The sequence below is a fragment of the Oncorhynchus clarkii genome, chromosome 12 (assembly GCF_045791955.1).
Source record: "Oncorhynchus clarkii lewisi isolate Uvic-CL-2024 chromosome 12, UVic_Ocla_1.0, whole genome shotgun sequence".
In the NCBI taxonomy this organism is placed as follows: Eukaryota; Metazoa; Chordata; class Actinopteri; order Salmoniformes; family Salmonidae; genus Oncorhynchus; species Oncorhynchus clarkii.
In genome coordinates, this window is record NC_092158.1 from 35,783,960 (window position 1) to 35,808,067 (window position 24,108).

At 42.7% G+C, this 24,108-nt stretch overlaps 1 protein-coding gene across 1 annotated transcript; it reads left to right on the forward strand.

Moving 5' to 3' along the window:
• The first annotated feature begins 46 nt into the window (after positions 1–46).
• Positions 47–23,960, forward strand: LOC139423112 (phosphatidylinositol glycan anchor biosynthesis, class L). Its single transcript, XM_071174778.1, is given in 8 exon segments — positions 47–70; positions 73–367; positions 929–1,028; positions 15,277–15,367; positions 19,156–19,223; positions 20,811–20,842; positions 22,888–23,021; positions 23,650–23,960. Coding segments are annotated over 8 exon segments (873 nt in total). The 3' UTR covers positions 23,779–23,960.
• The last annotated feature ends 148 nt before the right edge of the window (positions 23,961–24,108 follow it).

Below are 24,108 nucleotides of genomic sequence, written 5' to 3' on the forward strand. Positions count from 1 at the left end.
TTTTGTAGCGGAACCTTTGATAAAGGAAACTTTGTGAAAATACGGAATGTTTATAACAACGGTAAAAAAAAATTTAAAAAAAGAATGCATATTTTACTTATACTTTTTGGAGCAATTGTTTCCTACTTCTTTTGGATACAATACATTTACTATCGGCAGAATTCAGCAAAGTCACGTAAACATTGGTTGCGATTTATGTTATGTAGAGACAAACAAATCAAATCGTCTCAAACAAGCGATTTAACTGGCGATGTTCGAGCACTCTTTTTAACCGCTCATCCGGATGACGAATGCATGTTCTTTGCACCAGCAATTTTGAGACTCGTGGAACTAAATGCATCTGTTCATTTATTGTGTTTATCTCAAGGTGGGTTTACAATGAATAACATATTTTGCTTTTCATTGGTCATTTGCGTACCCTATGTATTCCGTCCTACAACTAGGGCTAGCTTTACATCATTTTCCATGGGAAATAGTAGCCGATTAAACTCAACTATTTACGATGGAGGAGCTGCGACTGTTGTGGGTGGAATGGAACTCCGACGTCACATAAGTTTTTATATATATATATATATATATATATATATATATATATATATATTAAATACTGATTTCAGCACAAAAAAGAATAGCCCGCAATTACATACGACATTGTGAAGTTGAGTTTAGTCGTCTAGGAAAATAGCAATACGCTGCAGCACCAATTTGTCTGTATAGCTAGGTCTCCCATTTTCTATTCTGATCATTTGTTCAAAAACAATGGTTTGTTCAGCCCTATTTAATTCATGCTTGACACAAGAAAAGAGAAACGGCTTACTAGAGCCAAGTATTGTAATAGTTCTAAAACGAAGTGTTAATTACTTTTTTATAGCCATGTGGCAATTCCTTTACATGACAACATATTACTTTTCGCCAAATAATCACTTAGGCAATTACTACAATCAAGGGTTCCAGCGTCGAGAAGAGCTTCTAGACAGCTGTGCCGTTTTGGGAATACCAGCCTCCCAAGTCACTATACACGACTGCAAGTAAGTAGTTTCTGCCAGCAAGTAAGCAATCTTCATTCTACTTATCATTCTGCAGCAGGCTTACTACACCTGTTAGGTGCTGCTAGGTTGTTCCAGTAGCAATGAGGCCCTTAAAATGTATTTTCTTTAACTATTGATGGCATGGATATACATTACCCATGTTGTGTTTGGGATGTTGGTTTAGAAAGGAATCTGCTGTTTTAAATAAGAAGTGCCTGCTTAGCATAAAATCGTATACTTAACAGAAATATAAACGCAACATGTAAGGTGTTGGTTTCATGAGCAGGAAATAAAAGATACTGGACATTTTCCATACACACAAAAAGCATATTTCTAACATTGTGCACAAATTTGTTTGCATCTCTGTTAGTGAGAATTTCTCCTTTGCCAAGGTAATCCATCCACCAAACAAGTGTGGCATATAAAGAAGCTGATTAAACGGCATGATCATTGCACAGGTTCACCTGGGGACAATAAAATGGCACTCTAAAATGTGCAGTTTTGTCACACAACACAATGCCACAGATGTCTCAAGTTTTGAGGGAGTGTGCAATTGGCGTGCTGACTGCAGAAATGTCCACCAGAGCTTTTTCCAGAGAATTTAATGTTAATTTTTCTACCATAAGCCGCCTCCGTCATTTTACAATGTTTGGCAGTACGTCCAGCCGGCCTCAAAATCGCAGACCACGTGAAACCACAACAGCTCAGGATCTCCAAATCCAGCTTCTTCACCTGCGGGATCGTCTGAGACCAGCCACGCAGATAGCTGATAAAACTGGGTTTGCACAACTGAAGAATTTATGCACAAACTGTCAAAAACCGTCTCAGGGAAACTCATATATGTGCTTGTCATCCTCAACAGGGTCTTGACTTGATTGTATTTCCGAAACGTAACCAACTTCAGTGAGCAATTGCTCACCTTTGATGGCCACTGGCACGCTGGAAAAGTGTGCTCTTTACGGATGAATCTCAGTTTCAACTATACCGGGCAGATGGCAGCGTGTATGGCGGCATGTGGGCGAGTGGGTTTGCTGACTTCAGTGTTGTGAACAGAGTGCCCCATGGTTACGGTGGGGTTAGGGTATGGGAAGGCAAAAGCTAAGGACAAAGAACACAATTGCATTTTATCGATGGCAATTTGAATGCACAGAGATCCTGAGGCCCATTGTTGTGCCATTCATCGGCCACCGTCACCTCATGTTTCAGCATGATAATACACAGCCCCACGTTGTAAGGATCTGTACACAATTCGAGGAAGCTGAAAATTTACTCACCAGATGTATCACCCATTAATCATGTTTGGGATGCTCTGGATCAACAGAGTGTTCCAGTTTACGCCAATATCCAGCAACTTCGCAGAGCCACTGAAGAGGAGTGGGACAACATTCTATAAGCCACAATCAACAGCCTGATCAACTCTATGCGAAGGAGATGAGGCAAATGGTGGTCACACCAGATACTGACTGATTTTCTGATCCACGCCCCTACCTTTTTTTTTAAAGGTATCTGTGACCAACAGATACATATCTATATTCCTTGTCGTGAAATCCATAGATTACGGTCTAATTTATTTATTTAAATGAACTGATTTCCTTATATGAACTGTAACTCAGTAAAATCTTTGAAATTGTTGCATGTTGTGTTTTATATTTTTGTTCAGTGTAATTAGACCGGTTAGCTGACAACGCCACTAAAACAATGTACATGCTTCAATGGGGTAAAAGGCTGTGTGTTGTGATTTGGGGCGGCAGGTAGCCTAGTGGTTAGAGCGTTGGACTAGTAACCGAAAGGTTGCAAGATCGAATCCTCAAATCCTCTGTTGTTCTGCCCTTGAACAAGGCAGTTAACCCACTATTCCTAGGCCGTTATTGAAAATAAGAATTTGTTCTTAACTGACTTACCTAGTTAAATAAAGGTAAGCAACAATGACAAGAAGCTGCCATGTGGGGAATCATAGCTGGCTAGTTTTATCTTGTTTTTCATACCATGTCTTGTAGAGGTGTATCGGTACAATTTATGGGGACCTCGGTTCGGTCCAACTATTGCCTATGCGCACGTTATAATGAAAATGAATGAGTCTTAATTGGCACATTTCAAACTGTCCTTTTGTGAGGCGCAGCTAGGAACTACTTCTGTATGATGGCAAGTGGTGGGGTCGAAAAACGAAGAGGATTCTCCATCGTTTAAATCTCCAGTTTGGGAACATTTTGGCTTCCCAGTAGATTACAACAGTGATTGACAGATAGTTAACAGTACTATGTAGCCACTGCTCAACGAGAATAGTCTATGCAGCTGCCAACACCTCAAACGTGTTGACACATTTACGGCGGAATCAACCCAGTAGTCCTACCACCGGAGCAAGACGGAAACGCAAAAAAAGTGCTCGATCCACATTACGAACTTTGCCCTCTCGGCACCCATTTCAGCAAACGGGTAGTACCCGCTCTATATATGCAAACTAAATCTGAAGTTGTCAATGCACCCTGTGTTGGGTTTAGGCTACTACAGATGGATGGACCTTCAGGCTTACAGAGAGGTACTTAGTGGCAGCCCATCACATTATTCCTGAGTGGGAGATGAGAAGTAATGTGCTACAGACACGCCCCCTTTATGAGAGTCACACAATTGTGCATCTTTTTCTCTTTGTAAAAAAGCATAGCAATGTCTGAGCCATGTTTCTATATTGATTTCACATGCATATTGCACGTTTTAGTGTTGTTGAGTAATCATGCATTTTCATTTTAAGAAAATACAGAAGGTTGTTATTCCTGATTTGTGCTCTCTTCAGGCATTATATGATCATGGAATACCATCAGGAATACCAACACTTTGTATTTTCTTAAATAAACAAAAATGACTACATTAACTTTTGCCATATCATTTTCCCGATGTACCGAAACCGAACCCAACCGTGACCCCAAAACCACAATATGTACCCAACCGTGGGTTGGTGAACTGTTACACCCCTAATGTTTTGAGGTGTTTTGATTGATTTTCCGTCTATGCTAATATGGCTAGAAGTCGCTAGCCAACTAACCAACAACTGTAATGGTGTATTTGAGAGACAAGTACTCATTGTGCAAATGTATTTGTTTTCAATAAACATTAGAGGCTAAATATAGTTTATCTTGTCAACAATCTAAGCCAACCCTGTGTTTTTTGCCCCATTGTTGCGCACACGCCAATTTTGTTGCTAAACAACCAACCCATCTATAAGCAATCTTGTCAGAACAGTCGACCGATGGTCAATTTATTAAGCCTAACCCATAATGTGATTTTTGAAGTGACGGGCTGATGGTGAAAAGTGAAAACAAACATGAAGAAGCAGTGTGTGGTGCAGTGCACTACCTCCAGCCAGCCCAGGACTCTGAACCCAGCATGCATGCCCATTCTCAGCACATCAAGCTGAGCCCCCCACTCCAGTGTCTGTCAGAACAAATAGTATACCAGCCACAAATCAAACTCCTCCTTTCTTACCACGACAGATTTGTCTTCCAACAAGACAATGATCCAAAACATAAAGCAAAATATACAATGAAATGGTTCAAAAATAAACATATCCAGGTGTTAGAATGGCCAAGTCAAAGTCCAGACCTGAATCCAATCGAGAATCTGTGGAAAGAACTGAAAACTGCTGTTCACCAATGCTCTCCATCCAACCTCACTGAGCTTGAGCTGTTTTGCAAGGAGGAATGGGAAAAAATTTCAGTCTCTCGATGTGCAAAACTGATTGAGACATACCCCAAGTGACTTACAGCTGTAATCACTGCAAAAGGTGGCGCTACAAAGTATTAACTTAAGGGGGCTGAATAATTTTGCACGCCCAATTTTTCAGTTTTTGATTTGTTAAAAAAGTTTGAAATATCCAATAAATGTCGTTCCACTTCATGATTGTGTCCCACTTGTTGTTGATTCTTCACAAAAAAATACAGTTTTATATCTTTATGTTTGAAGCCTGAAATGTGGCAAAAGGTCGCAAAGTTCAAGGGGGCTGAATACTTTCGCAAGGCACTGTGTATAATATATATATATATATATATAGTGCATTCGGAAAATTTTCAGACCCCTTGACTTTTTCCACATTGTGCTACGTTACAGCCCCCCTCATCAACCTACACACTATAGCCCATAATGACAAAGCAAAACATATTTTTAGACATTTTTGCAAATTTATAAAAAACTGAAATATCATATAAGCATTCAGACCCTTTACTCAGTACATTGTTGAAGCACCTTTGGCAGCGATTACAGCCTAAAGTCTTCTTGGGTATGACGCTACAAGCTTGGCACACCTCTATTTGGGGAGTTTCTCCCATTCTTCTCTGCAGATCCTCTCAAGCTTTGCCAGGTTGGATGGGGAGCGTCACTGCACAGCTATTTCCAGGTCTCTCCGGAGATGTTTGATCGGGTTCAAGTCCAGGCTCTGGCTGGGCCACTCAAGGACATTCAGAGATTTGTCCCAAAGCCATTCCTGCATTGTTTTGGCTGTGTGGTTAGGGTTGTTGTCCTGTTGGATGGTGTACCTTGGCTGTGTGGTTAGGGTCATTGTCCTGTTGGATGGTGAACCTTCACCCCACTCTGAGGTCCTGGGTGCTCTGGAGCAGGTTTTCATCAAGGATCTCTCTGTACTTTGTTCTGTTCATCTTTCCCTCAATCCTGATAGTCTCCCAGTCCCAGTCTGGCCACTCTACCATAAAAGTCTGATTGGAAGAGTGCTGCAGCGATGGTTGTCCTTCTGGAAGGTTCTCCCATCTCCACAGAGGAACTCTGGAGCCCTGTCAGAGTGACCATCGGGTTATTGGTCACCTCCCTGACCAAGGCCCTTCTCCCCTGAATGCTCAGTTTGGCTGGGCTGCCAGCTCTAGGAAGAGTATTGGTGGTTCCAAACTTCTTCCATTTAAGAATGATAGAGGCCACTGTGTTCTTGGGGAACTTCGACGCTGCAGACACCTTTTGGTACCCTTCCCCAGATCTATGCATCGACACAATCCTATCTCTGAGCTCTACGGACAATTCCTTCGACCTCATAACTTGTTTTTTCTTCTGACATACACTGTTAACTGTGGGACCTTACATTATATAGACAGATGTGTGCCTTTCCAAATCATGTCCAATCAATTGAATTTACCAAGTTTTAGAAACATCTCAAGGACGATCAATGGAAACATGATGAACCTGTTATAAATGTGCAAAGAAATGATTAAAAACCTGTTTCGTTTGACATTATGGGGTAATGTGTGTAGATTGTTACGTTATCCTCATCAATGTCGAAAAAGTCAATTGGTCTGAATACTTTCCGAATGCACTGTATATTAAAGCTCATATTAACTCTCATGAATTAGCTTTATAACTTTGAAGTACTAATTACTCTGTGCTAATGTATGCCTCCCATTGTATATCAGAAGGAATCCCCTTTCTGTTACTAGAATAGACAATTGCTATTGTCTGTAGACCTTTAACCATAATACTTTTTTAGCTAGTAGACTGACTAGCTGCGCATATCCAGACATGCATCCAAAGGTGGAGTATCTGATATTTTTTTTTTACCTCAGATAAATAGTGTTCACTGGTAATTAACAATAAATAGGCCTAAGCAGATAATGTATTTTTACCTAATAGTGGTCATTTTGTCCAGTAATTGGTAGACGAGGTGTTCATTGGACAAATCCTCTGGTGGTTCAGAGAGAATGAGAACATCAATGGCGTCATGGCTGTGGTTCAGCGGGATGGATAAGAAGGCTGTGTATTTTTACTTAAAAGAACATTTAAAAAAGGCCTCCATCATCCTAGTAAAGGAGGCCATGGCTGTATCCCTAATGGCACCATATTCCCTATTTAGTGCATTCCTTTTGACCAGAGCCCATACAGCTCTGGTCAAACCTCAAAGTAGTGCACAGTATAGGGAATAGGGTGCCATTTGGGACGCAACCCATGGCTGGTATTGGTCCAGAGTCCAGACCCCCCCTGGGCTCAGCACCACTGGACACCCCCTTTCAGACACAAACAAAAGGGCCTGGCCAGGTCTTAGCTTCATTGGCTAGAGTCTGCATATTCACTGTGTGATGGAAATACTTCCTGGAAACTTGGAAAGGGAAAAATCTCATTGTAGATAATGTTGCGTAAAGCTGTGAGAGGGATTTGAATTCTGATTGCTAGATCATTTTAAACTAGGAGGATTTGTGTTGAAATTAAATTTGACCCCTATCCCTCATGACCCCGATCCCTCATGAACGGTCTTTTTCAGATATGTACTGTACTGCTCTGTAAAATCTTCTGCGTTTTGCAATTTCATGTTTTTACGAGTATTGTTTATGCGCCTGCAAGGTTTACAATCCTCTGGAACAGACCACTGCCTATAATCACTGACTTCTCAGCCCAGCGGGTAGGGGTTGTGTTCAAAAGTGCTCACATTACAGGAAAAAAAGTGGAGGGTGGAAATAAATAGTAGGAGACCTTTCTGTGGACAAATCCCAGTGGCTGTACCAGGAAATTGTGGAGGTTCTCAGAACAGGTCTGTCTGCCGCTTGAGATTATGCACCGCAGTTCACCAGGACAGGAGTGGCATGAGAGCTCGACCTGGAACTGGCAATATTAAGATGGCAGCATGCCCAGATTGTCTGCCCCGCAGTACATTGTTGGCATTTCATAACCTCACTACCTCCCTTTCCATTTTATCATCTTGACGAGTAGGCCGTCATTGTAAGTAATCTTTTGTTCCTAACTGACTTGCCTAGTTAAATAGAGGGTAAATACAAAAATATTGTGCACACAGATAGATGGATCACCTTTGATCTGAATCAGGATGTAAGTGCATGTGTGTTGGTGTGAGCTACACCCCTTATGCTATGACCCTCACCTTGTACTAGTGGCTGACAGCCCACTCTCCTTCCTGTGTTTTTGGTGTTTGCCTAAAAGACTTACCCCCTAAACTACTCTGGAAGATCCCTACCCCCACCTTCTCTTGCTCTCTCTCACACATTTTTCTCTTGCCCTCTTCCCCCTCTCTCTATCACACACTTTTTTTCTCTCTCTCTCCCCCCTCCCTTGTCTGCTGAAGCCAACTGCTAAGGACCATGGAGTGTATTTTGGAACGGCTCTGAGCCCTTCACATTTCAGCCTCCCAATCCAGGTCACTGATGTTTTTTTGTTTTTTTTCTGTCTGTAAATGTTTGGCCGCAGCTTGGCTACAGTACATTATCAGTATCTTGAGACAAGTGTGTGCACATGTACATCCTCTGGGTCGTCTCAGTTGTCATGTTGACGTGAACTAATAAAGTGAGACGTCATTCCCGAGGAGCTGGTCTGTTAGCTGACTAACACAGAGAGGTGGAACACTGGTGTCACTGAGGGAGTCTACACACAGCAGTGCCCTGCCCTAAAATAACCCTACAACCCTCTTACTACGTGCGTGTGTGCATTTGTGCACCTCAGATTCAGTATGAGGTGACTGTTGGATTAGTAACTGCCGTCCAACCAGTGATGCCATCACTAATGTTTTAGGCCCAGTGCTACACCTCCAACCCCCATCAAATCTAATTTATTTATATAGCCCTTCGTATATCAGCTGATATGTCAAAGTGCTGTACAGAAACCCAGACTAAACTCCCAAACAGCAAGCAATGCAGGTGTTGAAGCACGTTGGCTAGGAAAAATTCCATAGAAAGGCCACAACCTAGGAAGAAACCTAGAGGGGAACCAGGCTATGATGGGTGGCCAGTCCTCTTTTGGCTGTGCCGGGTGGAGATTATAACAGAACATGGCCAAGATGTTCATGGTCAAATAATAGGTCGGGGACAGGTAGCATGTCCGGTGAACAGGTCAGGATTCCATAGCCGCAGGCAGAACAGTTGAAACTGGAGCAGCAGCACGGCCAGGTGGACTGGGGACAGCAAGGAGTCATCACGCCAAGTAGTCCTGAGGCATGGTCCTAGGGCTCAGGTCCTCTGAGAGAGAAAGAGAGAATTAGAGAGAGCATACTTAAATTCACACAGGACACCAGATAAGGCAGGAGAAGTACTCCAGATATAACAAACTGACCCTAGCCCCCCGACACAAACTACTGCAGCATAAATACTTGAGGCTGATACAGGAGGGGTCAGGAGACACTGTGGCCCCATCTGATGATTCTCCCGGACAGGGCCAAACAGGAAGGATATAACCCCACCCACTTTGCCAAAGCACAGCCCCCACACCATTAGAGGGATATCTTCAACCACCAACTTACCATCCTGAGACAAGGCCGAGTATAGCCCACAAAGATCTCCGCCACGGCACAACCCAAGGGGATGTGGTGTTCTATGTTTTTATCAATAGGGATACAGTATGTATACAGGGTTAGAGGCAGAGAATCCCAGTGGAAAGAGGGGAACCGGCCAGGCAGAGACAGCAAGGGCGGTTCGTTGCTCCAGAGCCTTTCCGTTCACCTTCACACTCCTGGGCCAGACACTCAATCATATGACCCACTGAAGAGATTAGTCTTCAGTAAAGACTTAAAGGTTGAGACCGAGTTTGCGTCTCTCACATGGGTAGGCAAACCATTCCATAAAAATGGAGCTCTATAGGAGAAAGCCCTGCCTCCAGCTGTTTGCTTAGAAATTCTAGGGACAATTAGGAGGCTTGTGACCGTAGCGTACGTGTAGGTATGTACGGTACGGCAGGACCAAATCAGAGAGCTAGGTAGGAGCAAGCCCATGTAATGCTTTGTAGGTTAGCAGTAAAACCTTGAAATCAGCCCTTGCCTTGACAGGAAGCCAGTGTAGGGAGGCTAGCACTGGAGTAATATGATCACATATTTTGGTTCTAGTCAGGATTCTAGCAGCCGTATTTAGCACTAACTGAAGTTTATTTAGTGCTTTATCCGGGTAGCCGGAAAGTAGAGCATTGCAGTAGTCTAACCTAGAAGTAACAAAAGCATGGATACATTTTTCTGCAGCATTTTTGGACAAACTTTCTGATTTTTGCAATGTTACGTAGATGGAAAAAAGCTGTCCTTGAAACAGTCTTGATATGTTCGTCAAAAGAGAGATCAGGGTCCAGAGTAACGCCGAGGTCCTTCACAGTTTTATTTGAGACGACTGTACAACCATTAAGATGAATTGTCAGATTCAACAGAAGATCTCTGTTTCTTGGGACCTAGAACAAGCATCTCTGTTTTGTCAGAGTTTAAAAGTATAAAGTTTGCAGCCATCCACTTCCTTATGTCTGAAACACAGGTTTCTAGCGAGGGCAATTTTGGGGCTTCACCATGTTTCATTGAAATGTACAGCTGTGTGTCATCCGCATAGCAGTGAAAGTTAACATTATGTTTTCGAATGACATCCCCAAGAGGTAAAATATATAGTAAAAACAATAGTGGTCCTAAAACGGAACCTTGAGGAACACTGAAATTTACAGTTGATTTGTCAGAGGACAAGACATTCACAGAGACAAGCTGATATCTTTCCGACAGATAAGATCTAAACCAGGCCAGAACTTGTCTGTGTAGACCAATTTGGGTTTCCAATCTCTCCAAAAGAATGTGGTGATCGATGGTATCAAAAGTAGCACTAAGGTCTAGGAGCACGAGGACAGATGCAGAGCCTCGGTCTGATGCCATTTAAAGGTACTTTACCACCTTCACAAGTGCAGTCTCAGTGCTATGATGGGGTCTAAAACCAGACTGAAGCATTTCGTATACATTGTTTGTCTTCAGGAAGGCAGTGAGTTGCTGCGCAACAGCCTTTTCAAAAAAATGTTGAGAGGAATGGAAGTTTCGATATAGGCCAATTTAGTTTTTTTTATATTTTCTGGGTCAAGGTTTGGCTTTTTCAAGAGAGGCTTTATTACTGCCACTTTTATTGAGTTTGGTACACATCCGGTGGATAGAGAGACTTTTATTATGTTCAACATAGGAGGGCCAAGCACAGGAAGCAGCTCTTTCAGTAGTTTAACACTGAGTTCACACATTCACCATAAACTAGGGTTTCATCATTGTCTTTGTACTCTACCTCTTACTTGTTTAGTCCGATTATTGTAACATTTTGCTCTGTTGTAGGCTTTATTCAATGGAGTAGCTCCTCCTTTTAGTGTTCTTGCTGTTGTTTTATTGCCTCAGTGCTAACACTGGTTAACACTGGATATTACATGCCATAAAGGCCAATTCTCCTTTTGCAGGCAGCCATGAAATGGGAAGCCTTTTGCCAAGGTGAAAAATAGCCCATGCATTTGAATCAGAATTGTTCATCTTTATCAATCAAAAGTGTCATGTTTGTTTGACATGTGTGGACATTGATAACATATCTACAAAGTTTAGGAAAAATTAATGAATACATTATCCCCAAAAAATCATCTAATTTTCCCCTGTACACTCTTTTGCTTTCTCCTCCCTCCCCCGCAGTCAGCAAGTGTTCTCCCTTTCTTCTAGTCACTCGTTCAGTGGTACTGTGATATGATCAGATGATGTCTGGCTGACTGACTGACTGGCTGGCCCTCATCCTCGTCAGACCTTAATGAATAGGACAGCTGTGTTGACAGTCTCTGACAGTCGCTGGGCCCCAGTGCATCATGGGGCATGGCTTTTGTTGATCAGCCCTGATCTGAGCCCGATCTACTGCGCTGCCTCTCCACTTGCACTGGCGCGACCTCCATTCACTCTGCCCGCTCCCTGCACTACGTGTGAGAGAGAGAGAGAGCTTGTCGGTCCCAGCAAAAGTTCATCCACTCCCACACAACCCATTATTCATTGCCCTGGAGCACACTGTACTGTAGTCTTCCCTCTGACTGACTACAGCAGTGACTCTATACATGCATCCCAAATTGTACCCTATTCCCAATAAAGTGCACTACTTTTGACAAGATACCTATCGGCCTCGGTCAAAAGTAGTGTACTTTATAGGGAATAGAGAGCCATTTGAGACACAGCCCAAGTCCGTCTTCTAACTTCTGCAGAGGTGACTAACTTCAGTGGCCTGCCTCATCACAGCGTCATTTGCCCCTGAGGCGTCCCTCCACCAAGTAGATACTGTATTTCCTAAGGAAGATAAACCTGACCTTTATAGTTCAGTTGGATATAAACTTTCAAGTGTCCTAGCCAACTTGTTGATTTGGTATCCAGTAAGAGTTAAGAGAGTGCAGGAGTCATGTCAGAGTAGAGTCGGAGCATCATCCTCCCCCACTGTGTTTAATTATACATCGATCTGGTGGAAAAAATAGCTCTGGCTGCTGGCAGGGCAGAGCTGAGGACTAAGAGAAATACACACACACACACACACACATACACACATACATACATACATACATACATACATACATACGCACGCACTGAGGACTGACAGAGAATCTTGTGTTGAGTGGTGCCAACCTCTCACTGTGTTCCCATGTCAGCCACTCAACACACTGCCCTGTCCTGGCCAACTGTTAATACAATCACAGTCACCACGTATGGGGGAGAATATTAGTCCAAAATGGTATGTTGATGGTTGAAACACTCCATCGTCTTAAGGGCACACTCTATTTTGGACGGGGGAGATAAAGTGATATGATGGCGCTTATACTAAATAATGTGTGTGTATATTGAGCATTTTTTTGCATAGCAGCCCTTAACTGACTGAACACTGTATTTGCTAGAGCTATTTTAAGCTTAAATACATGTAGGCCTATAAGAGTACAAATAAACATTGTAGACATATTGAAAGTAAAATCACAGCCTATCAACCCCTCTGTAAAAAGATCAAATTTAACAAAACACATGGGCCTATTGTGTAATAGTCCATTTAGAATATGCTAGACTTCCCACAGTTCCTAAGTAAATTAAATATTGCAGTGTTTTCTTTTACATAAGACATTTTGTGTTTAATGTAAATGTGCCGTGAAGGAGTTAGCCAACCAGCGGTGTGTCTCAGCGTTTTCCCAGCATGTCCTATAAACCTGACAGTGGGGACAGGAGCCTAAGCTTGTCTGGCAGTATCCTAGGCCTCTGGCTGGCCCATGTGACCAGACTAAACAAGGAGAGTGCTGTCTGTCAGTCAGTCAGTCAGTCTGTCCTACAGCATAGCACTGCCCCTCTTGTCGACTGGGCCAAAGTTCAACCACTGCATCCAGATGCCTGCAAGCAATTAGACATCCACATGCAAAGCTGCAGGAGGGGGGCTAGGAACGGGGAGGTTACTCTAGGGCGTTTGGCACTGTTGCCATAGTGAAGCTCACTCTGCTGCCTGCATCCAGCTTTGAGGAAAGGTCAGGTAGATCATCTGTCTTTTGTACATATTTCTTCTATTTTTTTCCTCTCCTTGTCCTCTTTTGCTTAGCTACGGTTGCCAGGGTAAAAACTGAATCTTATTTTTTTTCAACCAGGCTTGTGGAAGAACAGTAAGTTACAGTTGCACTTCAAAGCTAAATTTGACAACAAATAAACAATAGCTGTTTACTGTGAAGGGTATGTGAGGTTTAAAGTTGTTTATATGTCTTGTTAACGGCGATGAAGTTGTGAAGCCGAATATTCTTGTTTAACGTCTCACGCCTTTGCAACCAGAGAAAATGTCTCATTTTGTGTCACGCTTTACTTTTTCTACATTGTGCCTTTCATGCATACTTAGCTAATGACCAATGCTTTGAACCAAAGTCTAACAACATTTGTCATCCAAAACAAAAGAGAACATGGCGCATATGAACATAATTAGGAGTCCTACTAATGCAGTAGGAGGACAGACTACTTCAATTCTAATACCCCCTCCCCCCGTGATACAGCACCCTTCAGGCCTGACCCCCATAGCCCTGGCAGGCGTTTGATTTGTGTCCTGATCCATCACGTCCCTCCACAGGCACAACTGTCCTGCCCCATTGTTATGAACCAAGGGGGAGGTGGGACGACCTCTATTCACCCTCTACTCCATCACCTCCGCCACCCACCCCCATCTCAAAATGTACAAGACATCAGGTCATTGCTCTCTGTCCAGTTTCTACCCTTTTCTTTCTCCCCGTTTCTCTCTCATTCAGCTGCTTCTCTGACGTTGAGCTGTGGTGTTGTTGTTTTTTAACCAAGTACGTCAAATGTCATCATGCGTTCTATTAGCCCCATGCATCCATTTTGCAACAGTCAAACCTCCTATTCTTATTGTTGGTCAGATCAACATGTAACTAGCAGAGAAATGGTTAATCTCTGTGTGAGAGCGAGAGCACTGTACTGCTTTAGCCAGCCTTCCTAATGAAGCCCTCAGGACTTTGTTTTCATCTGAACTGCCCCGACCCGAGTGTGTCTGAATCACTCTCAACATGCTCCACTGCCTCGCTCTCTCTCCCTCTCTCTTGAATGTTTGATGTCTCTGGAGGGAAAGAGAGGCAGGCGGGAGGGAATGAAAGAGGAAATGAGAGAGAGAGGCAAAGAAAGCTGTGAGAGTGATCAGCATGAGTGACACCCCCCCATAAATAGTTGGTGTGATGAGGTTGTCTGATGGACAGACTAGAGTAGCTCAGGGAGGTGTGGGATGCACACCTGGATCCAAATAGTATTTGAAATCTTTTAAATACTATGACTGTTTGATTAAGTCTGCCTCCAGTATGAGATGGGTGGGGTTTGCACTTTTTGGGGCTATTCCATTGGTTTCATTGTGCCAGGAAAACTCAATCAATCACAGATAAACTATTTGAAAGATGTTTAATACTTCCTGAACCCAAGGGTGTGTGTTGTACATGGTCTTTGTTCTCCCTAGGCTGTAGATTCAGTTGAACAGGATACTAAGGCCCCACTGACCCCTAACGGCCAGCTACAGTATACCCTGGCTGGCATACATTCTAAAAGAAAGAGAACCTGTTCAATGGTTGGGTCCAGTGTTCTCCGTGTGTGAATCTTGTGCATTGTAAGAAGTAGGCTACATATCCATTTTGTTGAGTTGAAGTCAGGCTACTGTTTTGGTTGGTTGGTGTGCTACAGTAGTCTAGCCAGTTAGAGAAGGGTGACGTACCTGCATAGCCAGTTTTATCAATGTCCCAAATGGCACCCTATTCCCTATACTGTTTATTACTTTCAACCAGAGCCCCACTGTAACTCTTTGGGGCGTCAGGTTTGAGGTTAGAGCATTAGGCCAGTAACCGGAAGGTTGCTAGATTGAATCCCCGAGCTGAAAAGGTACAAATCTGTCGCTCTGCCCCTGAACAAGGCAGTTAACTCACTGTTCCTAGGCCGCCATTGTAAATAAGAATTTGTTCTTAACTGACTTGCCTAGTTAAATAAAAGCTAAATAAACTCTAACGTATGCCCCTCTTCATCTTTCAGAGAACTGCCAGACGATCCCAACGTAGAATGGAGCATCTCAATGGCCTCCTCTCTAATCCTGAAGCACATCAGAGCCCACTCCATCAACCTGGTATGATGACCAACTCTTCACTGAATCTCACTATCATTTATCAAGTAGCCAATTCTATACAGTACTGTGTCTGATTTGATTTAATGACTTTTTTCTCCTGTGAGTGATTTTCTAACGAAGCCACCCTGAAAATGCTAGATTATTTGTAATAGGCAGTTTTCGCACCACAGTCTTCTGGCCATTGTCAATAGTCTTTTGTATCTGTGTATGTCTCTCACAGGCTCCCCAAGCTCCACTGATAATGAACTGAAAGAGGGTCATCATGTCTTCCTTCCTTTGTATTTAGCAGAATATGGTTGTGGTGTTTGGAGCTCAGGTCACTGTCGGCATGTTTACCCCCAGATTTCAATCAACCTTCCAGGAAATTTACCAAAAGGAATTTGGGAATTTTTTTCTTGTCTGTCCGCAACCATTAGTATTCTGACAAAAGCTGAACCCAGTCTGTCTGCTTTCTCAGATAAATAATTAAGCAGGAGAGTGCACAGCAGGATGCTAGCAATTTCCCTCAAAACCAAACAGTTCAGTGTAGGTTATCCTACTGATCTGTTTTTTTATTTTGATCAGACTACCAAACAGTTGGATGGATATTTCTTCCCCTTCAAATTGTATTTGTCACATGCACCGAATACAACAGACCTTACTGTGAAATGCTTACTTACAAGCCCTTAACCAACAATGCAGTTTTCAAAAGTAAGTAAGAACATTTTGCTAAATAAACTAAAGGAAAAATAGTAATAAAATAACAATAGCGAGGCTAAGTCTTCAGATCCCTTGACTTTTTCCACATTTTGTTACCTTAAATAGTTTTTTCCCTAATCAATCTACACACAATATCTCCATAATGACAAAGCAAAACGTTTTTATTCAACGTTTTTGCAAATGTTTGAAAAATAAACTGAAATATCACATTTACATAAGTATTCAGACCCTTTACTCAGTACTTTGTTGAAGCACCTTTGGCAGTGATTACAGCCTAGAGTCTTCTTGGGTATGACGCTATAAGCTTGGCACACCTGTATTTGGAGAGTTTCTCCCATTCTTCTCTGCAGATCCTCTCTTGCTCTGTCAGGTTGGATGGGGAGCGTTGCTGCACAGCTATTTTCAGGTCTCTCCAGAGAGATGCCGCTGAAAAACATCCCCACAGCATGGTGCCGTCTCATCTGTTCCTTGTCTCGGAGCTCTACGGACAGTTCCTTCGACCTCTTGGCTTGGTTTTTGCTCTGACATTCCATTTCAACTGTGGGACCTTATATAGACAGGTGTATGCCTTTCCAAATCAATTGAATTTATCACAGGTAGATTCCAATTAAGTTGTAGAAACATCTCAGTGATGATCAATGGAAACAGGATGCACCTGAGCTCAATTTCAAGTCTCATAGCAAAGGGCCTATTTTGTTGTTTTGGGGTATTGTGTGTAGATTGATTAGAAATAAACATGTTCTCATCATTTTTAGAGTAAGTCTGTAACGTAACAAATTGTGGAAAACACCAAGGGGTCTGAATACTTTCTGAAGGCACTGTACAAGGGTTACCGGTACAGTGTCGATGTGTAGGGGCACAGGTTAGTTGAGGTAATATGTACGTGTGTGTTGGAGTGTCAGTGTAGTATGTGTGAGTGTATGGTTTGAGTCCAGTAAGTGTACATTGAGCCTGTGCAAGAGAGCCAGTGGAATATAATAAGAATTCAATATCAATGTAAATAGTCTGGGAACTGTTCAACAGTCTTATGGCTTGGGGGTAGAAGCTGTTAAGGATCCTTTTGGTCCCAGACTTGGAGTTCCGGTGCCTCTTGCCATGGGGTAGCAGAGAGAACAGTCTATGACTTGCGTGGCTGGGGTCTTTGACAATTTTTGGGGCCTTCCTCTGACACCGCCTGGTATACACTCTTAGGAAAAAAGATGCTATCTAAAACCAGAAAGGGTTCCTGTCCCCATAGGAGAAACCTTTGAATAACTTATTTTGGTTCCATGTAGAACCCTTTTGGTTCCAGGTAGAACCCTTTCCACGGGGAGTTCTACATGCAATCCAAATGGGTTCTACCTGGAACCAAAAAGGGTTCTCGTATGAGGACAGTCGCAGAACTTTTGGAGGATCTGAGGAGCCAAGCCAAATCTTTTCAGCTTCCGGAAGGGGAATAGGTGTTGTCGTGCCCTCTTCACGACTGTCTTGGTATGTTTGGACCATGATGGGCCCTTAGTGATGTGGACACCAAGGAACTTGAAGCTCTCGACCTGCTCCACTACAGCCCCTTCGATGTGAATGGGGGCTTACTCTGCCCTTTGTCTTGCTCACTTTGAGGGAGAGGTTGTTGTCCTGGCACCACACTGTCAGGTCTCATCGTCGTCGGTGATCAGGCCTACCACCACGGTGTCGTTGGCAAACTTAATGATGGTGTTGGAGTTGTGTGTGGCCACGCAGTCGTGGATGAACAGAGTACAGGAGGTGACTAAGCACGCACCACTGAGGGGCTCCTGTGTTGAGGGTCAGTGTGGCGGATGTGTTGTTGCCTACCCTTACCACCTGGGGTGCGGCCCGTCAGGAAGTCCAAGGTTCTAGTTGCAGAGGGAGGTGTTCAGTCCCAGGGTCTTTAGCTTAGTGATGAGCTTGGAGGGCACTATGGCATTGAACACTGAGCTGTAGTTAATGAACAACATTCTCACGTAGGTGTTCCCTTTGTCCAGGTGGGAAAGGGCCGTGTAGAGTGCAATAGAGATTGCATCATCTGTGCATCTGTTGGTGAGGTATGCGAGTTGGAGTGGATCCAGGGTGTCTGGGATGATGGTGTTGATGTGAGCCATGACCAGCCTTTCAAAGCATTTCATGGCTATAGATGTGAGTGCTACGGGGCGGTAGTCATTTAGGCAGGGTACCTTGGCTTTCTTGGGCACAGGGACTATGGTGGTCTGCTTGAAACATGTAGGTATTACAGACTGGGTCAGGGAGAGGTTGAAAATGTCAGTGAAGACACTTGCCAGCTGTTAAGGATTATGCACAAAGATGAACTAAATCATAAAAGAGACTACAGAAATATGAAGTATTCCACCTTTCCCATAATATAACCTATTCGTATTGGTTTACTGCATGTAAGTCTAAGCCTAGAACAAGCAAAAAAAGAGTTGAAGCAGATATCCTTGGAACCCATTTTTATTATCTGTTCGGTTTGGCAACAACTAATATTTCCAGAAACTGGTGTTTGTACATGTAATCATTTTTTGCCTCCTCCAAGTCAACTCTGGCAGATGTAAAATGTCTCCCTCAGGCCAGTAAATGGCAAGACATGACCCTGCTCTGGGTTAGAAGGTGTGTGGTGTCCACCTTTTATGTTCGGTTTCAGGGACACAATCATGGTACATTTATCCTCTGCCTCACTCAAAAACTGCTGTGTCTTTAGTCAAGTTGTTTTTCTTTCCCTTTGACCTGCTTGCTCCCCCTTTCCCTTTCTCCATCTTCCCTTGGTTCTCTGGTGAACAGGCATACAGACAGAAAAAGGCTCTTAAATATCAGTTGTCTCCTGCCAAGCTGCATTCTGCTGTCAGTGTGAGTCCCAGATGGCACCCTATTCTAGCATACGACTTTTGACCAGGGCCCATAGGACTCTGCACTATATAGGGAATAGTGCCATTTGGGAGGCAGGCAGAGACGCCGACATTCAAGACACGCCTCCATTAACCAAACCGTGAACGTGCATCTCTTTCTTTGGCATGTAGCCAACATTTCACATTGATATTTGATACTTTATGCCATAACATAAAATAACTATCTTCAAATGAACATTGTGGTTGTTTCAGGTGCTGACCTTCGATGGAAGGGGAGTGAGTGGCCATAGCAATCACACTGCCATCTACAAGGCTGTCAGGTACGAACAAGACTTTAAACACTGTCCATCATTCTAAGGCTGACACGTGTGTGTCCTTTTAGATTTTATTGTATTTTAAATGCCGTTTTTGATCCGTTTGTGGAAAGCACGTCGTCCCAAGGGATGTACCCTAGGAAACACATATTGTCCACAGATCCAGGGCCAGAACCTGGACAAGAAACCAGCCTTGTAGGCGACATTCCTATACTTCATTATTATAAAACATACATACACCACATACTAAAGATCCCAACCTCCCCACTCTCCTACAAACAAACAAACACAGAAGCATTCAAAAACACACACACACTGTTTTGCATAATTCCTCTGTTGCATAGTTGAGAGGTCGTCCAAACCCACACTCCACCAATGGATCTGCAGATGGCCCTGCTCTCAGAAACCCACAGGAAATCACGTCCTCAGAAAGGAGGGTGGAGAACTAGATGAGAAGAGTAGGGAGGAGAGGAGGATCGCTCTGGTCTGGAGAACTGAATAGGACACCAGTCCAACAGTTGCATCAAACTGTTGTGAAATAAAATGAAATTAATGTTTTTGTGTTTTGTCATATCACAGTCTCTCATGATAGACTGGAATAAATGTTTAAACTCGAGGAGCTGGCCTGTGCGCACAAGATATTTGGTTCTGGGTTCCTTCCGAAATTATTGTGATATGTAGCTACACTACAGTGTAGTACAGTGAGTGAACAGAACAGGTGTGTTCATTGACTAGTGCTGCCTGCTTGGTCTCTTCCTCTCTGAGCTAAGCCTCCCTGGCTCTCCTCCAACACCCAGACCTCATCTCTAGTAGGGGAGGATGAGTGTGTTGTGTTGTCCAGATCATATCCCATGATTCCCGTTAGACTTAAACTCACAAGTGATGCGCACCATTTTATAAAAATAAAAAAAGATTGTGCAAGTAAATGTATAAAGCCATCAGTGTTTTGTTACCTTGGTGTAAGTCTCCAGTGAGAGCTTGTACTGAACAGGAAAGAGGAGAAGTGAAATGCCCTCTAGCGTTCAGACCGTGATGTGAGAGGAGAGGGAGAGTTACTGTAGCGAATGTGGAATGTGACATGGAAGATCCAGAGACCATAATCCACTCATAAGTTATCATGAACCACATGACAATTCATTAGAACACATCAACAGGTTGTTGCAGCTGCTATTACTGTCTCACCATCATCAATTATTGAGGAGACAACTATTCCCTATTGCAAATGATCCTATTCCTAACATTTGACAGGCTACTTTGCTGCCTTGCCACTTCCCCTTGTGAAGGCTTAAGCTATTCACCTTTTAGCCATTTGAGCTGTAGCCAGAGAAACTAAACCGTTGGCTCTAATATGGCTGGAAGGACCATACTTTGTCCTGAAAAGGTTGTGTATGGTTCACACCCACAAACTTTTTCTCTGTCCTGAACTTTGGCAGTGTAATTAGTTCACTTTCAAATTGTACGTAACTATTTGTCTTATAGGAAAAGCAAGTAAGCCTATCTGTAGGATTTTCTTGCAAGTCAAAGTTTGTGTGTGCTTAGGCCTCCAATAACTACTGTGTTGATGTTGTTTTTTTTGCTTGTCTCTACCAACAGTTACCTGGCTTCCATTGGCAACATACCAGATAGCAAGTATTTAACCTTTACATTTTTATTTGGCCAAGCACATCTCAAATACCTATATTTGGATAATCATTATCAGCATGGTAAGGTATTTAGCCTATTATAAACTATACACCTAAAAACATTTGCATCAATTACATGACATGATGGTAAATGGAGTACAAACTGGTACACTTATAAACTCAGGACAAGAAGAGAGAAGTTATCCTAAAGCAGTGTAGTTGGAACTGGAGTCTTGGCAAAGACCGCCATCTAGTGTTGAAATTTGTGTGTGTCACTTGCACTTCTTAGTCAGCTTCGAGGCATTAGGAAGACAACAAACTATCAGCCAGTGCTTCACCATTTGTTCCTTTCTCCCAGCTGGATGCGAATCTATTCCCATTAACACCCTCCCTCCTCTGTTAGACTTATTTCCTCCAACTCATCATGGCTTTAGCCTTTGTAAGATAGTGGAGCCACATCGTCACAGCTCTTCCTAAAGTGTTGCACCCCTCAGGCCAGGCCAGGGTCAAACTTTTAAACCCTCTTAATGTAGCAGCTTGGCAGATCTCTCTCACTCTCCATCTCTCATGTTTTTCTCCCTAGTTGACTCCCTCTGCCTCCCTCCCTGAACTCTGCTGTAAACCTTCTTCCTCTTACATAATATTCAAACCCTTGACCCCTGCTGTCTATATTTCTATTGGTATTTTATTAGGATCCCCATTAGCTGTTGCAAAAGCAGCAGTTACTCTTCCTGGGGTCCACACAAAACATGAAACATAATACAGAATGACATAATACAGAACTTTAATAGGCAAGAACAGCTCAAAGACAGAACTACATTTAAAAAATTTTAAAAAATGGCACACGTAGCCTACATATCAATGCATACACACAAACTATCTAGGTCAAATAGGAGAGAGGCGTTCTGCTGCGTGGTGTTTCTTTATCTGTTTTTTTAACCAGGTTTGCTGTTTATTTTAGCAATATGAGATGGAAGGAAGTACCATGCAATTGGGGCTCTATATAATACTGTACCCTTTCTTGAATTTGTTCTGGATTTGGGGACTGTGAAAAGACCCCTGGTGGCATGTCTGGTGGGATAACTGTGTCAGAGCTGTGTGTAATTTGACGATGCAAACGATTTGGGATTTCAACACAATGTTTCTTATAAAAAGAAGGGATGCAGTCAGTCTCCTCAGCTCTTAGTCAAGAGAGACTGGCACGCATAGTATTTATATCAGCCCTCTGTTTACAATTAAGAGCAAAATCTTGATATTGTAAATGAAGTTACTGTTATACTAGATAATGATATTACTGTGCCACATCATGGCTCACACTAGACAATATTGCATGTTTTAAGTGACATTATGAGACCTTTAGAGTGGCGATGTCTTGATCAAAAGGAGGAAACAAACAAGACCATTTAACACTCTGTACCCTGTCCCTCTTTCCCGTGATCTAGAGCAGACGAGAGAGAGCACCTTTCTATTACAGTAGGATGTGAGATCAACCTGTTGATTAGATTTCAGCCAGGACCATTTTATCCAGTGATGAGCATCGTTGAGAGAGGGATGGTTCCTATCGCAATAGTTGATTAGCTGTAAACATGCCACACCAAGACCTTACTGTACATGAGTGTGCTATCACATTGGTACTCTGCATTCAGTGTCGAGAGGGAGATAAACCTCAGTGTGATTCTAAAGCCTGTTCACACAGTTGCATACTATAATCCCCTCTCATTTTCACCAGCTTACCCAAAGCCTCTTTTGCCCAATGAACCATTTACTGTAGATATCCAAGTCTCCCAAAAACATGGGGCAATATGACTGTACAAACCCACAGTAACTCTTTGCTAGTAGCTACATTTCCTGTCTGGTCATATTTTCCTCCACTTGAAATATGGCTTGTCTTTCCATATCTTTGTCTCCAAGACTTCAACACACTAATTATACTACATTTATGTCATGTAACCCTGTAAATTATCTCTGTTTTTCATTGACATTCTGGGTGAGATGCAAATTGCACAAAAGGTACACTAACTAGGCTAGGATTCTCCATTCTCCCACAGACTGCAGTCTCCTCTCTCTGTTGACCATTGGTGTTCTCAGGAAGTACCTCTCCTTCCTGGAGCTGCCTATCAGCTGGCTCCTCCCATCAGATCTCTGCTGCGTCATAGGCTCAAAGGGCTACATTCAAGCTAAGGTGAGCCTGTCATCAGCCTATACTATCAGGCTTGAAATAGACATGTTACGGCAGTTCCACTAACATCTCTTCCCCTATTATTATGGGACAAACGTCGTCAATACATGTAATAGCCTAGTAGATAGTATAGTTAGGGTGAGGCATGTATAAAAACACAAATTGGGATTTACATCCGGTGTACACACAGTGAAAGTCCACGCTCTCTCTTTCTCTATGAAAGTGAAATTAGGTCTCAACACCTGAATTTACTGGCACTGTGTACATGGATCAATATTTATAGTGAAATATGCTATATCAGCGTTAGAGAAAATTGTCAGACACCCCTCGCTGGACATCAGACATAAAGATTGATTTGAACTTCTGGAGAAATGTGTGTTTTTACCATGCATCAATATTTATAGGGAAATACATTACATGAACGCAGTGCCAGTACCAGTCAATTCACTTTTATTGAGAAAGAGCGAGGACTTAGGGATCACCTTATACACTTGTGGATGTAAATCCCAATGCTATTTTTAAACATGCCTCACTCTGTCTGTAATGACTGATGTCATTACGAGGGGTGTCTGACAATTTTCTCTACCGCTGCTAGATCTTTCTCTAGTCTAATAAACTCTTTATTCACCAGAGGGCCATGCTCTGTCACCGTACCCAGCTCCTGTGGTTTCGTTACCTCTACATTTGGTTTTCACGCTACATGATTATCAACACATTCCAAGTTATTGATCAAGGACCAAAGAATCTGAAGATCTATTAGTGAAAAATGAGGTTCCTGAATGCTGTTACTTGGGTTTGTTAATCTTACTGTAATCAGTTTGCACATCTTTTTATATGTTTTGCCTCATCTGACATATTGATCTCATAGCACTGATATATTCAGACATACCTATTGCTACCTATTGATTGAATGTAGATATTATATTTTTCTAACTTTTTGTTGTTGAAGGAAATACACTATTAAAGTTCTCTTCCACTCATTGCCAACATTGTTGGTTGGGAACAGATTACTTATCGTTATTACACTATTTTCAGTTTACTGTAAAAATGTTGACATATACTGACACTGTAAATGAATAGTGAATTTGTC